Here is a 15,872-nt window from a genome sequence, read left to right as displayed (position 1 = left end):
AACATACAGAAGCTGAGGGACATCTCAAGCCCTCCAAGGTATAGAGGCCTATCTTCCCCCACCACTCCCCCTGCCAGTGACAGACACCCTCAGACATCGGTGCATTGGTGGTTCTTTGTGTCCGGGGATGGACGTCCAGGCACGCACCGGCTCACTCCTGGTGGCTGCTTGTTGGGGCCTGGAGCCTGGGGCTCGCTCAGGCCCCTTCGGGGGTGGGGTACCCTCAGCCTCTAGGCCTGGGGTTCGGCCACGCTGGCACAGCTGGCTGCCGGCGGAGCTCACGAGCCCGTCACTGCAACCCCCCCTGGCTTCTGCTCCGTGGCTGCTGAGTGACTCCTCATCTGGGGCTCTCCTCAGCTCTTTCCAGGAGAGTGGCATGGTTGCCCCTACATTGATCTTCCTCGGTCTCTTGTGCTCTGAGGGCCTCTGGATGTCTGGAGCCTGGATCTCCTCCATACCTGCTTCATGCCCTGGAGGATGGGGCTATGGCCCCCCACACCCTCTAGCAGATCATTACATGAAGGAACCTTTTAAATACAAGCGCGCTCATGCTCACAGGTGTACACACGGGTGCTCACAGACACAAACTACACCCTTTTTGGCCTCTACCTCAAAGCACACTGTGCGCTGTCAATCCTATGTGCTGCAATAATATTCAATATTTAGTATTTACTGTTATATTCACATAGATCATCGCGATGATGTTGTTTATTATATTGCTCTCTTTTTTTGCTTGTTTTCTCTTTTCTTTCTCAACAGGTGATCCAGGTGATGTATTTTTTAGTGCTGTCAATAGATTTAAAAAAATTAACTAACTAATCTCACAATTTTCTGTCATTAATTGCGATTAATCACAATTACTTGATTAATAGCCAGGCTCCAATTACATTTTTTTATTCTTTATATTTTAAGATTGTAACAGACATTTATGCAACACAATGAAGTAAATGCTGAATAAACACAAAGAATGTATGCTGAAATTCAAAGAGAATTTTAATAGTTTTCATCAATCTTTAACACAGTGAAAACTTACAAAAAACCTTTAAGGCCATCAACAGTGACCGAACCCAGGCCTACAGGTTAAAGTGAATATTATAACAATAAAGGGTCCACAAAACTCAGTATTTAAAACACAAAAAGACACGGCTGAAAACCCAGAATGTTGAACATTTTTCACTTCAAAGGAGCGATCTGGCTTAGTCCTTCTTTGCACTCAGCCAGTTACTGAGGCAGACTATTCTGTTTACATTGTCTGATGACAAAGAAGCATGCTTCTTTTGAATGATGTGACCTGAGAGTGAGAATAATCTCTCACAAGGCACTGTAGTTGCAGGGGTTGACAGGTACTTGCGTGCAATAGGTGCCAGCCTGGCATGTGCTCCTTCTCTCTTTAACCACCACTGTAGTGGACACTCTCCTATGTCAATTTTGGGCTCTGCTTTGTACAGATTCAGACAGCAGTCTATAGCATCATCCTCTTCCTCTGTATCTGAATTAGGAGAACCCAGCAAGCAGATGGACATCTTGCTCTTCTTTGGTGAGAGTTCCTCTGTTGTCTGAGCAGATGGTTGGTGTGCATCCGTCTCTGACATCAGAAGGTCATGTACTGATGCCCACACCTCTCTTCTTTCATCTTTGGAAAGGCATTTAAGGTCTTTAAACCTGGGATCAAGGGCAGTAGCGATCTTCAGCCATGTGAGATTGCTGCGGTCCCTCCGCTGAGCTAGGTCTGTGGTAAAAACCTTCTTAAACCTCAAAACGTAGACTGGGTCATCATCTGAGGGCTCCATAATCCTGAACAAATGACACAAGGCTGGCAACACCATGGAACAGGAGACATACCACTCTCCCCCCAGCAGTTCGGTAACACATCTGCAATAGAAAGATCAAGTCTGTATTTTTCTATTAATCACACAGAGACAAACATAAAAACCACATATGAAAATACACAGAGAGGTGGAGGTGGAGAACATACTTGAAAACAAAGCTAGAATGCAAAGATAGACACACAATCATGAGAAACAAAATGATTTACCTGCAAGGTTCCAGTAGTTCCTCCAGCTTTTGCAGTCTGTCAAGCTCCTGGTCAGTCAACATGGTCACCTTGCTGTTTTGTTGAGTCAGGATGGTGGTCAGCCCAGATTTGTTTCTCTGGATCCGCTTGATCATCTCTAGGGTGGAGTTCCATCTTGTTGGAACGTCCTGAACAAGCAGTTCTGTTTGATGTCCATGTGCAGCTTGCTGTGCCTTTAATTCCTGAGCATTTGCTGGACTATGCTTAAAATGTCCAACAATCTTGCAACATTTGGCCCGAGCCCTTTCAAATGCGCTGTCATTAAGAGAAACTGTGACCGTTCTTTGCAGAATGTGGGCCATGCAGGGCATGTGTTCAAATGGAAGTAGTCTGGTGGCTGCAACCATGTTACGAGCACTGTCGGTGCCAAGCGTGGTTACCTTGTCCTTGATTTTCCATTCGTTTGCAACATTCAGAAAATGGTCAGCACACGCCTCAGCATAGTGTCTCGCTTCAGTTTTACTCACTGTTAGTGCAAACGATTGCATAGTCCAGTCGTTATCAATAAAATGCGCCATGACCCCCAAGTAATTATCGTTGTTCACCGAAGTCCAGTGGTCTCCGGTGAGAGCGACGTTCCTTACTTGCACAAGCTTGCTCCACTGCTGAGCCCTCTGGTCCCCATACAAAGTGTGCAGTCTCGACACAATGGTTCCTCTCGAGGGCAGATTGTAACACTCATCTCCTGATGCAGCGCGAATGACTTCTGTCAGTCCATCATCTTCTAATATGCTAACTGGTCGGCAGTTTTTAGCTATCCAAACAACCAAGGAATTGGTTAATTTTTCTCTCACATTTTTTGTTATTCGTCCACGAGCACCATACTCCTGAAGCGTAGACTGACGAGGTCCCGTAGAGGTGGATTCAGTTGGGTGTTTTGCTCTCAGGTGATACGCCAGTGATGAACTGCTTCTGTGGTACCTGAATTCAGCTTTGCAAATTGTGCATCTTACTCTCGTTTTGTCCAACAAGCCATCAGGCAACTTCTTAAAGAGAAACTTTCCACCCAAAAGTCCACCCCCGTCCATGCTTGCGTGTGTTAGCTAGTGTTAGCTAGATAGTAGCATGGTGTCACTTCTTCTTCTTCTTCTAATCATTTCTGTCAGGCCAAACGCCAGCATAGCACACTGTTGCCCCCTCCTCCAGAGGTGCTCATGAGTTTAAAGGTCTTAGGACTTCTCCTGACTCTTGGTGGCACTGTCACTTGGTGTTTTCGCTCGCTCTGCGGTAGAGTATCACTTCCTGTTCCTGCTCAAACACAGTGGTGTTTCTGAGTAGCTTATTTGCTTAGCAATTTAATTAACAACTTTTAAATACATTCTTTTTCATAGTATAATCTTCACGTGCTTCATCCGAAGCACACTTTCTGTGTACTCACCACCTAATTTATAGCCAAAGTATTCACTCACTGTCTCTGTACTGTTTCGCTAGCTTAGCTTAGCTCGTAGCCGACTCGTTAGCACCATGGCTACTTCACCTGTCCCTCCTGCACTTTCTTGCTCATTGTGTCAGATGTTTAGTTACTCCTCGGCCTCCTTTAGCAATAATGATATCTGTAACAAATGTAGCATATTTGCAGCTCTGGAGGCCAGGATTACTGAATTGGAGACTCTGCTTCGCACCCTTCATTCACCCATAGCTAGCCAGGCCCCTGTAGCTGGTGCAGCCGAAGATAGCGTAGGCCCCGCTAGCTGTTCGCCGGCAGACCCCAAGCAGCTGGGGAAAGACGGCGGCTGGGTGACGGTGAGGAGGAAGCATAGTCCTAAACAGAAGCCCCAGGTACACCACCAACCCGTTCATGTGTCTAACCGTTTTTCCCCACTTGGCGACACACCCGCCGGGGGTCAAACTCTGGTAATTGGTGATTCTGTTCTCAGACATGTGAAGCTAGAGACACCGGCAACCATAGTCAATTGTCTTCCAGGGGCCAGAGCAGGCGACATTGAAGGAAATTTAAAACTGCTGGCTAAGGGTAAACGTAAATTCAGTAAGATCATAATTCACGTCGGCAGTAATGACACCCGGTTACGCCAATCGGAGGTCACTAAAATCAATATTGAATCGGTGTGCAACTTTGCCAAAACAATGTCGGACTCTGGGGAGGGGACCAGAGAAAACTACAATCAGACCAGGAGTGACATGTTTAGCCGCATGTTCTCCTTAAATTGCTGGCTGTCTGAGTGGTGTCCCAGAAACGATGTGGGCTTCATAGATAATTGGCAAACCTTCTGGAGGAAACCTGGTTTTGTTAGGAGAGACGGCATCCATCCCACTTTGGATGGAGCAGCTCTCATTTCTAGAAATATGGACAAATTTATTAAACCCCCCAAAATATGACTATCCAGAGTTGGGACCAGGAAGCAGAGTTGCTGTCTTACACGCCTCTCTGCAGCTTCTCTCCTCCTGCTACCCCCCCAAAAACCCATCTCCATAGAGACTGTGTCAGCTTCCAAAAAGACAAAAAACAAACTAAAAACCAGCAACAAACAACTTAAACATAAACAATTACAAAGAAAGAACAATACAGTATCCACATCTGAACCAAAGAGTAAAACAGTGAAATGTGGATTATTAAATATTAGGTCTCTCTCCTCCAAGTCTCTGTTAGTACATGACTTAATAATTGATCAACAAATTGATTTACTCTGCCTTACAGAAACCTGGTTGCAGCAGGATGATTATGTTAGTTTAAATGAATCAACACCCCCGAGTCATTCTAACTACCAGAAATCTCGAAGCACAGGCCGAGGGGGCGGTGTGGCAGCAATTTTTCACACCAGCCTATTAATTAATGAAAGACCAAGACAGACTTTTAATTCATTTGAAAGCCTGATGCTTAACATTGTCCACCCCAGCTGTGAAACTCAGAAACCAGTCTTACTTGTTATCATCTATCGTCCACCTGGGCCTTACACAGAGTTTCTGTCTAATTTCTCAGACTTTATATCTAATTTAGTTCTGAGCTCAGATAAAATAATTATTGTGGGTGATTTTAACATCCATGTAGATGCTAAAAATGACAGCCTCAACATGGCATTTAATCTGTTATTAGACTCAATTGGTTTCTCTCAAAATGTAAAAGAACCCACCCACCACTTTAATCACACTCTAGATCTTGTTTTAACATATGGCATAGAAACTGAACATTTAACAGTGTTTTCTGAAAACCCTCTCCTGTCTGATCATTTCCTGATAACATTTACATTTACAATAATTGATTACACAGCGGTGGAGAGTAAACTTTATCAAAGTAGATGTCTTTCTGAAAGTGCTGTAACTAAGTTTAAGAATATAATCCACCCACTGTTATCATCTTCAATGCCCTGTACCAACATAGAGCAGAGCAGCTATCTGAACGCTACTCCAACAGAGGTCGATCATCTTGTTAATAATTTCACCTCCTCACTGCGTACGACTCTGGATACTGTAGCTCCAGTGAAAACTAAGGTCTCTAATCAGAAGTACCTGACTCCGTGGTATAATTCTCAAACACGTACCCTAAAGCAGATGACTGGAGAGGAAATGGCGTGTCACAAATTTAGAGGATCATCATTTAGCCTGGAGAAATAGTTTGCTGCTTTATAAGAAAGCCCTCCGCAAAGCCAGAACATCTTACTATTCGTCACTGATTGAAGAAAATAAGAACAACCCCAGGTTTCTCTTCAGCACTGTAGCCAGGCTGACAAAAAGTCAGAGCTCTTTTGAGCCAACAATCCCTTTAACGTTAACTAGTAATGACTTCATGAACTTCTTCACAAATAAAATTTTTATCATTAGAGAAAAAATTACCAACAATCATCCCGCAGATGTAATATTATCTACAGCTACTCTTAGTACCATTGATGTTAAGTTAGACTGTTTTTCTCTAATTGATCTTTCTGAGTTAACTTCAATAATTACTTCCTCCAAGCCATCAACGTGTCTTTTAGACCCCATTCCTACAAAACTGCTCAAAGAAGTCCTGCCATTAATTAATTCTTCGATCTTAAATATGATCAACCTATCTCTAATGATCGGCTATGTACCACAGGCCTTCAAGCTGGCTGTAGTTAAACCTTTACTCAAAAAGCCATCTCTAGACCCAGCAGTCTTAGCTAATTATAGGCCAATCTCCAACCTTCCTTTCATATCAAAAATCCTTGAAAGAGTAGTTGTCAAACAGCTAACAGATCATCTGCAGAGGAATGGTTTATTTGAAGAGTTTCAGTCAGGTTTCAGAGCTCATCACAGCACAGAAACAGCTTTAGTGAAGGTTACAAATGATCTTCTTATGGCCTCTGACAGTGGACTCATCTCTGTGCTTGTCCTGCTAGACCTTAGTGCAGCATTCGATACTGTCGACCATAATATCCTATTAGAGCGATTAGAACATGCTGTAGGTATTACAGTAGTACACTGCAGTAGTTTGTATCATATCTATCTAATAGACTCCAATTTGTACATGTAAATGGAGAGTCCTCTTCACACACTGAAGTCAATTATGGAGTTCCACAGGGACCTAGGACCAATTCTGTTTACATTATACATGCTTCCCCTAGGCAGCATCATTAGAAGACATAGCATACATTTTCACTGCTATGCAGATGACACCCAGCTCTATCTGTCCATGAAGCCAGGTAACACACACCAATTAGTTAAACTGCAGGAATGTCTTAAAGACATAAAGACCTGGATGGCCGCTAACTTTCTGCTTCTTAATTCAGATAAAACTGAGGTTATTGTACTCGGCCCTGAAAATCTTAGAAATATGGTATCTAACCAGATTCTTACTCTGGATGGCATTACCTTGGCCTCCAGTAACGCTGTGAGGAACCTTGGAGTCATTTTTGACCAGGACATGTCCTTCAACGCACATATTAAACAAACATGTAAGACTGCGTTCTTCCATTTGCGCAACATCTCTAAAATTAGAAATGTCCTGTCTCAGAGTGACGCTGAAAAACTAGTTCATGCATTTATTACTTCCAGGCTGGACTACTGTAATTCATTATTATCAGGATGTCCAAAAAACTCACTGAAAAGCCTTCAGCTAATCCAAAATGCTGCAGCAAGAGTCCTGACAGGGACTAGAAAGAGAGAGCATATTTCTCCTGTTTTGGCTTCCCTTCATTGGCTTTCTGTTAAATCCAGAATTGAATTCAAAATCCTGCTCCTCACATACAAGGTCTTAAATAATCAGGCCCCATCTTATCTTAATGACCTTGTAGTACCATATCACCCTATTAGAGCACTTCGCTCTCGCTCTGCAGGCCTACTTGTTGTTCCTAGAGTATTTAAAAGTAGAATGGGAGGGAGAGCCTTCAGTTTTCAGGCCCCTCTTCTGGGGAACCAGCTTCCAGTTTGGATTTGGGAGACAGACACTATCTCTACTTTTAAGATTAGGCTTAAAACTTTCCTTTTTGCTAAAGCATATAGTTAGGGCTGGACCAGGTGACCCTGAATCCTCCCTTAGTTATGCTGCAATAGACATAGGCTGCCGGGGGATTCCCATGATGCATTGAGTTTTTCCTTTCCAGTCACCTTTCTCACTCACTATGTATTAACAGACCTCTCTGCATTGAATCATATCTGTTATTAACCTCTGTCTCTCTTCCACAGCATGTCTTTTATCCTGTCTTCCTTCTCTCACCCCAACCGGTCGCAGCAGATGGCCGCCCCTCCCTGAGCCTGGTTCTGCCGGAGGTTTCTTCCTGTTAAAAGGGAGTTTTTCCTTCCCACTGTTGCCAAAGTGGTTGCTCATAGGGGGTCATATGATTGTTGGGTTTTTCTCTGTATCTATGAAGCGCCTTGAGGCGACTTATGTTGTGATTTGGTGCTATATAAATAAAATAAAATTGAATTGAATTGAATTAGATTACAGGAAATTAATAAAAAAAATCAGCGTTACATTTTTTAACGGGTTAAACATTTCGCGTTGATCTTAACAATTAACGCGTTAATTTTGACAGCACTAATTTTTTTGTCTGTTTGTTTTGTTGGTTTTTGTTTTTTGCCCTTTATCACCGTTGCTCTTCCCCGCTGATTTTTTCCCCTCTTTCTTTCTCCCTTCTCTTTCCACCAGTCATGTCTGTCCCATGTGTAGCAAGTGAAAATAAAATAAAATAAACAATAAAAGCAAAGGTGAATCAAATAGACCAATACGGCAAGGCTGGGATGGTCCATTTGTTAAAGTAAATCCGTTGGGCATCTTTCACTAACCTTACAAAAAAACAGAACATACAGAAGCTCCAACATTCAATTGACCCCTATGAGCAAACACTTGGCAACAGAAAGAAAAACCTTTGCATAGGAAAAAAAACTCCAATAGAACTAGGCTCAGATAGGGACAGCCATCTGCCACAAATGGATGGGGAAGTGAGGGGAGGGAGACAGACAAAAGACACACAGTGGAGGGGAGCCAGAGAATAGTATAAACTAATGATTAAATGCAAAGTTGTGTATAAAAACAGTTCAAATGAAAAGAGGTAAATTAAGAAGAAATGCTCAGTGCATCGTGGAAAGTCCCCAGCAGTTTAGGCCTATTGTAGTACAGAGAGTGCAGAATTATTAGGCAAGTTGTATTTTTGAGGAATAATTTTATTATTGAACAACCATGTTCTCAATGAACCCAAAAAACTCATTAACATTAAAGCTGAATGTTTTTGGAAGTAGTTTTTAGTTTGTTTTTAGTTTTAGCTATTTTAGGGGGATATCTGTGTGTGCAGGTGACTATTACTGTGCATAATTATTAGGCAACTTAACAAAAAACAAATATATACCCATTTCAATTATTTATTTTTACCATCCATCCATCCATCCATCCATTTTCATCCGCTTTGTCCGGGGCCGGGTCGCGGGGGCAGCAGCCTAAGCAAAGAGGCCCAGACCTCCCTCTCCCCAGCCACCTCCTCCAGCTTATCCGGGGGAGTACCAAGGCGTTCCCAGGCCAGCCGAGAGATATAATCTCTCCAGCGTGTCCTGGGTCTGCCATTATTACCAGTGAAACCAATATAACATCTCCACATTCACAAATATACATTTCAAGGTCAAGGTCAAGGTTCTTTATTTGTCACATGCATAGTTATACAAGTATAACACACAGTGAAATGTAGCCTGACACGCTCCTCGACATGTGCAAAAAAATTGGGGGGGGGGGGGTGTAGAGGAAAAACATTATATATATATATATATATATATATATATATATATATATATATATATATGTATATATATATATATATATATATACATATATATATGTATATATATATATATATATATATATATATATATGTAGTATATACATTTCTGACATTCAAAAACAAAACAAAAACAAATCAGCGACCAATATAGCCACCTTTCTTTGTAAGGACACTCAAAAGCCTGCCATCCATGGATTCTGTCAGTGTTTTGATCTGTTCACCATCAACATTGCGTGCAGCAGCAACCACAGCCTCCCAGACACTGTTCAGAGAGGTGTACTATTTTCCCTCCTTGTAAATCTCACATTTGATGATGGACCACAGGTTCTCAATGGGGTTCAGATCAGGTGAACAAGGTGGCCATGTCATTAGTTTTTCTTCTTTTATACCCTTTCTTGCCAGCCACGCTGTGGAGTACTTGGACGCGTGTGATGGAGCATTGTCCTGCATGAAAATCATGTTTTTCTTGAAGGATGCAGACTTCTTCCTGTACCACTGCTTGAAGAAGGTGTCTTCCAGAAACTGGCAGTAGAACTGGGAGTTGAGCTTGACTCCATCCTCAAGCCGAAAAGGCCCCACAAGCTCATCTTTGATGATACCAGCCCAAACCAGTACTCCACCTCCACCTTGCTGGCGTCTGAGTCGGACTGGAGCTCTCTGCCCTTTACCAATCCAGCCATGGGCCCATCCATCTGGCCCATCAAGACTCACTCTCATTTCATCAGTCCATAAAACCTTAGAAAAATCAGTCTTGAGATATTTCTTGGCCCAGTCTTGACATTTCAGCTTGTGTGTCTTGTTCAGTGGTGGTCGTCTTTCAGCCTTTCTTACCTTGGCCATGTCTCTGAGTATTGCACACCTTGTGCTTTTGGGCACTCCAGTGATGTTGCAGCTCTGAAATATGGCCAAACTGGTGGCAAGTGGCATCTTGGCAGCTGCACGCTTGACTTTTCTCAGTTCATGGGCAGTTATTTTGCGCCTTGGTTTTTCCACACGCTTCTTGCGAACCTGTTGACTATTTTGAATGAAACGCTTGATTGTTCGACGATCACGCTTCAGAAACTTTGCAATTTTGAGACTGCTGCATCCCTCTGCAAGATATCTCACTATTTTTGACTTTTCTGAGCCTGTCAAGTCCTTCTTTTGACCCATTTTGCCAAAGGAAAGGACGTTGCCTAATAATTATGCACACGTGATATAGGGTGCTGATGTCATTAGACCACACCCCTTCTCATTACAGAGATGCACATCACCTAATATGCTTTATTGGTAGTAGGCTTTCGAGCCTATACACCTTGGAGTAAGACAACATGCATGAAGAGGATGATGTGGACAAAATACTCATTTGCCTAATAATTCTGCACTCCCTGTATAACTAAGGGAGGGTTTAGGGTAATCTAATAACTACAAGCTTTTTCAAAAAGTAAAGTTTTAAGCCTAATCATCAAAGTAGAAAGAGTTTCTGTCACCCGAAGCCAAACTAGGAGCTGGTTCCAGAGAAGAGGGGCCTAAAAACTGAAGGCTTTGCCTTCCATTCTATCTTTAAATAACCTAAAAACCACATATAAGGCAGCAGGCCAAGAGTGGAGTGCTCTACGATTGATTTGACGCTATACAGGGCTCTAGAATGCGACCAATTTGGTCGGAAATACAACCTAATTTCTCAATGGTTCGACAAAAAAAAATCCTACGTTGTTGGAGCATTACGGCTACTGTAGTCAGGAGCGTCGCAGATTAATACGTACTGTGCTTCAACATAATATTACTATATTCTGTTTATTGTGCACCCCAAAAATGGCACCTGTTAAGAGACATGCTTACAAAGCGGATTTCAAACTCTTATCAGTCACTAAGTAGAACATGAGAATAAAGCAGCTGCGAGAGAATTCAACATTCATGAATCAATGGTATAGAAGTGGAGGAAGCAAGAAGAATGAGTTGACTAAAGTTCATAATCCGGTGTGTCTTATGGTCCAAAAAATACGGTAATTTATCTTCCTTGTAGAAATGTGCTCCAAATAAAGAACGTTGTGTTGACAAGACTGTTAGTTAATCATTTACAAATTAATATTGTCAGTATGGACAGCAATTTTTAAAAAAAATGAACATCTAAAGTTGCGTTGTTAAGTGATGTGGTTGAAAAATTTAGGTGCACCTAATTTTTGCGCTGGTGCACCTAAGACAGAAAGATAAAATTGCACAGCAGCAGTGTGTGTATATGCTTTCTAATGATACTCCCTAAGGGAAGCATGCATAATGTAAACTATATTGGTCCTGGCATGGAACCCTGAGTAACTCCAGAAATAAACTTAATGCTTGAAGAGGACTATATATTTAAATGAAAAATTCTGAGCCTGTTACATGTGACTGACACCACCGCAGCCTTTAATTTCTATGGTATGCTCTAATTTCTGTAACAAAATATTGTGGTCAACAGTATCGAATTCTGCACTGAGCAGTGGGACAAGCACAGAGACGTGCCACTGCCAGAGGCCATGAGAAGATCATTTATAACCCCTACTAATGCTTTTTTGTACTGTGATGAATTCTGAAACCTGAGTGAAACTCTTCAAATAAACAATTTCTCTAAAGATGATCAGTTAGCCGTTTTACAACTACTTAAAGATTTTTTGAGATTAAAAGGAAGGTTGGAAATTGGCCCCTAGCTGGATAAAGTGATGGCCTTTTAAGTAATGGTTGAGTTACTCCCAGCTTAAAGGCCTTTGGTACGTAGCCCATTAATAGATATAGGTTGATCATATTTAAAATTAAGATATATGTCGCAATGGCATGACATCTTTGAGTTGTAGGAAGCAATTACTGAAGATCAGCTGGAGAAAGACAGATAGAAATCAGATAGAATCAGATATGAACTCTGAGTGTGGACCAGGCGGACAATAGATAGACAACAACTAAAAACAGATTTTCGAGTTTTCCAGTCAGGATGCACGAGGCTAAGTGTCAGGCTTTAAAAATTAATTAAAACTCTGATGTATGGTTAAGGTGGAGTAGTGGAGATTGCTGTCACTCCCTCACCCCAGCCTGTGCTATCAGTTAGTATTAGTCAGACTAACATAATCATCCTGCTGTAACCCAGTTTATGTAAAGCAGAGTAAATCAATATGTTGATGAATTATTAATTAATTTACTAACATGGACTTAGAAGAGAGATATCTGATGTTAATCCACAACAGTTTTTTTTTCATTGCAGTTTTGAATAGTATATTGTTACTTTTTTGTGATTTTTTTTTTTAATCTTTAAATCATTTATTTTTTGCTGATGTTTGGTTTGTTTTTGGTGGCCTGTGAGCAGATAGTGTCTATGGGGATGGAGTTGATAACATGGTTTGTTAAATGTGGTAACAAGAGGAGAGAAGCTGCAGAGAGGTGTGTGTAACTCTGCAACTCTGCTTCCGGGTCCCAACTCTGTACAGTCTTTTTTTTTTTTTTGTTATGTGATATTTGTTATTTTTTCTTTTTTTGTTTTGTTGTTGTTGGTTTTTTTGGGGGGAGGGCAGGCTGCTACATCCAAAGTGAAATGGATGTAATCGTTCCTAAGACCAGTTTTTCCAGAGAAACTTTTCCAGACATCAATAAAGCTCAAATTGGTTTTAGACAGTCAGCAATTTTGGGAGAACATGCCAAATATCTCACACATGGTCCAGTTTGGGTGGGGACCAGAAAAAACTGCAGAGTCCGGTAGGGCTGGGCCATACCGTTCACGGTAATACCGGGCAACAATGTCATAATGTCGGGCAACAATAAGAAAATGAAATATCGTGATAGAATATGGGTAAAACCCGCATGCGCAGTGCCTTTGTTTTCATACGCAAATGGCAGAAAAAGCGTGCCGGCAACAGAGAATGAGAAGGGCGAAAGCGGATCGGTGAATGAAACGGATGAAACAGAATTGGTTCTATGTTGCAACTTCAGTGGTGTCGCACTGGTTTAGCTTTCGTCCGTCAGATACACAACAAAGCACTATTTTTGGTAGCGCATGCTAGCGGGCCGTCGTTATTACCATGTTTTTTGGAAAATATGGCACACTTAAAATCAATCCTTTGAGTTTTCTGAAAATCGACAGTGCCCCTTATAATCCCATGTGCCTTATGTATGAATTCTGGTTGTGTTTACTGAATTCGAAACGATTATTTGTGGTACACGGTGCTGGAAAATGTTTTAATACGACTTTGCTAAGCTACGAACGGAGTGATACGCACTGTGCTTCAACATAATATTACCGTATTGTGTGTGTATAACCTCTTTTTAAATATATATATGGTTATGCTGAGGATATGTCGGCCAATTTCCACTGGAAATGCCTTTTGGTTAAACTGTCAGCAAGGATTTTGCATTTGCACTGTTAAATTTTTATATAACTTTAATGCACATAAAAAAACAGCTGCTTTTTTAATTGATTTTTTTCTTTTTGCACGCATGAAGTTGTGGAGTTGTAAAGTATTTTGCCTAGTGTCAGTTATATCATCACTTATATCGTTAATTATATTGTTATCGCAAATTTTCACATGTATATCGTGATAAATATTTTTGGTAATATCGCCCTGCTCTAGAGTCCGGCATTGTTGTAGCAAAGTTGCACACTGATTCAATGTTAATTTTACTTGCCTGCAATTGACATTCTTGCCAACATGAATTATATATTTTTGCAGAATTTACATTTGTCGTTAGCCAGCATTTTCAGGGTTCCTTCAGTGCCGTGGAAGATAATTCCCTCGCTCGTGTTGGTGCTGAAAGACATTGTATTCATTTTTCAATGCTGCTCTGAGAAACACATTATATGACAGAAATAGTGATCTTGATGATGATGATATTCAGTGCCACTAATGAGCATTATCACGGTCTGATGATCTTTCTTTGCAGTGAACAGTATTGATTGTGAAACAGTGCCCATAAATGAGAAGACCCTGGAGGATCTAGGCCCAAGTGGGCCTAAACCCATCCTGCCTTACAGTTCAATGTTCATCTTTGGACAGACCAATCCGTGAGTTCTGAGCTCTGCTTCCTCCCTCCATATGGTTATAAGGTGCTACCACACTGAGCCATCACAACATCCTGTGAATGTTAGCCAGTGTAGCTCTTGGGTGGTATTTTATTTCATATCTGTAAAAAAGAACATATTGCATGTCTTACTAAAAGCCAATCTCATGGTACAGATGAGTGCTGACAGGCACCAGTTGTATATAGCATTTTAACACTGCTGGAGTGTGGGAAGGGACAAGAACAGTGAAGCAACAGCAAGTACTTACTTCTTTTTTCTTGGCCTCTTTTTCCTCAGGGTGAGGCGGTTGTGTCACTATATTGTGACTCTGCGTTATTTTGAGATGTCCATCCTGGTTGTCATTGCGATGAGCAGTATTGCTCTGGCAGCAGAGGACCCTGTCTGGACTAATGCACCCCGCAACAATGTGAGACACAGAGTACACAGTAATAAAACTACATACAATACCCACTGTACTCATACAGAACTGAGAGAAGTATATTTTCTTATCTTTTCTTCTGCCTGAGTCAGGTTTTTTATATACATTTATATATATTTTTTGTCTGTGTGTGGCGCCTAAAAATGGGGCCATACATCTATGATAGATTATTATATACTGGATTATTACGCAAGTAGAACTATTTCAGAATAGTATCTACAGTTTCTTTTCTACTTTGTTGTCTTTGTCAGTATTAATCGAGTCTTTTTACAGGTGCTCAAATATCTGGACTATGCCTTTACTGGTGTTTTCACTTTTGAAATGGTGATCAAGGTAAACACTAATACCATTTGAAATTCACTATTGTTCACTGTATTTAGTATGTGTTTTCATTATATTTTATCAGAAGCAAACTGGTGAGTCATTTCAGTTTTTACTTGCAGAAACCAAATAAGTAATACTATAATACGATACTGAGGCAGGAATGTACCTCACTGTGACCAGTGCAGTTCACTCAGTATATCTGCTGTGTTATGGTTCTTATATGTATAATCCACAGTATTTAAATCTGACAGTGTTCTGTCAGTGAGAAATTTAACACCATATTTAATCGCATTTCAATATTCATTTAAATCTGCAGTTCATGACTTTTGTCTTACTCTTCTGCCAGCGAGAGTGATTACACTGCTGTCTCTAACATTTTTTTGTTATTTTTTTATTTTTTGTCATACACTATTACCATTGTAATAGTGGATACTCATTATCAGCAAAAGTATAAACAGAAGAAAGTCCTTATAACAGTTGATTTTAATAGGTAATTTTAAGTTAAACAAAATAAGCAAAAGAACATAAATTACCTGTTCTTGGTTTAGATGGTAGACCTGGGGCTATTGCTTCATCCTGGATCCTACTTCAGAGACCTGTGGAACATCCTGGACTTCATAGTGGTCAGTGGGGCACTGGTGGCATTTGCTTTTTCGTAAGTTCCACAGCTTCTGTCTTTCTGTGATAAAATGAGACATTTACAGATATTGTTAATCCTGAATCTGGTGTGTTATGTGCAATATACATCAAATACCACACTACACTGAGAGATGACATATAATTTAAATGATAGTGCGTACCTTTGGTTAGCCAAATATACAGTCATAGCTACAGTCAAGTTTTGATAGTGGCAAA

The 15,872-nt window shown here is 41.0% G+C and overlaps 2 protein-coding genes across 2 annotated transcripts in view; one reads left to right on the top strand and one right to left on the bottom strand.

The window, feature by feature from the left end:
- Positions 1-15,872, top strand: part of LOC146657141 (voltage-dependent N-type calcium channel subunit alpha-1B-like) — a 342,261-nt gene that overhangs the window by 163,439 nt on the left and 162,950 nt on the right. The window contains exons 21-24 of the mRNA XM_085424990.1: positions 14,137-14,257; positions 14,552-14,681; positions 14,967-15,026; positions 15,566-15,672. Coding sequence (XP_085281116.1) covers positions 14,137-14,257; positions 14,552-14,681; positions 14,967-15,026; positions 15,566-15,672 — 418 coding nt within the window. The remainder of the gene's footprint in view (positions 1-14,136; positions 14,258-14,551; positions 14,682-14,966; positions 15,027-15,565; positions 15,673-15,872) is intronic.
- Positions 1,197-3,102, bottom strand: LOC146657143 (E3 SUMO-protein ligase ZBED1-like). The gene is made up of 2 exons (XM_085424989.1): positions 2,036-3,102; positions 1,197-1,872 (listed from the first exon to the last, which is right to left on the bottom strand). Exons 1-2 carry the CDS (start codon positions 3,100-3,102, stop codon positions 1,197-1,199), a joined length of 1,743 nt encoding a protein of 580 aa, XP_085281115.1.

The sequence above is a fragment of the Rhamphochromis longiceps genome, linkage group LG12 (assembly GCF_057381845.1).
Source record: "Rhamphochromis longiceps isolate RC_006_pf linkage group LG12, R_longiceps_female_GT1.1, whole genome shotgun sequence".
In the NCBI taxonomy this organism is placed as follows: Eukaryota; Metazoa; Chordata; class Actinopteri; order Cichliformes; family Cichlidae; genus Rhamphochromis; species Rhamphochromis longiceps.
The sequence above is the reverse complement of the archived record's forward strand: the minus strand, read 5'-3'. Positions and strand labels throughout refer to the sequence as shown.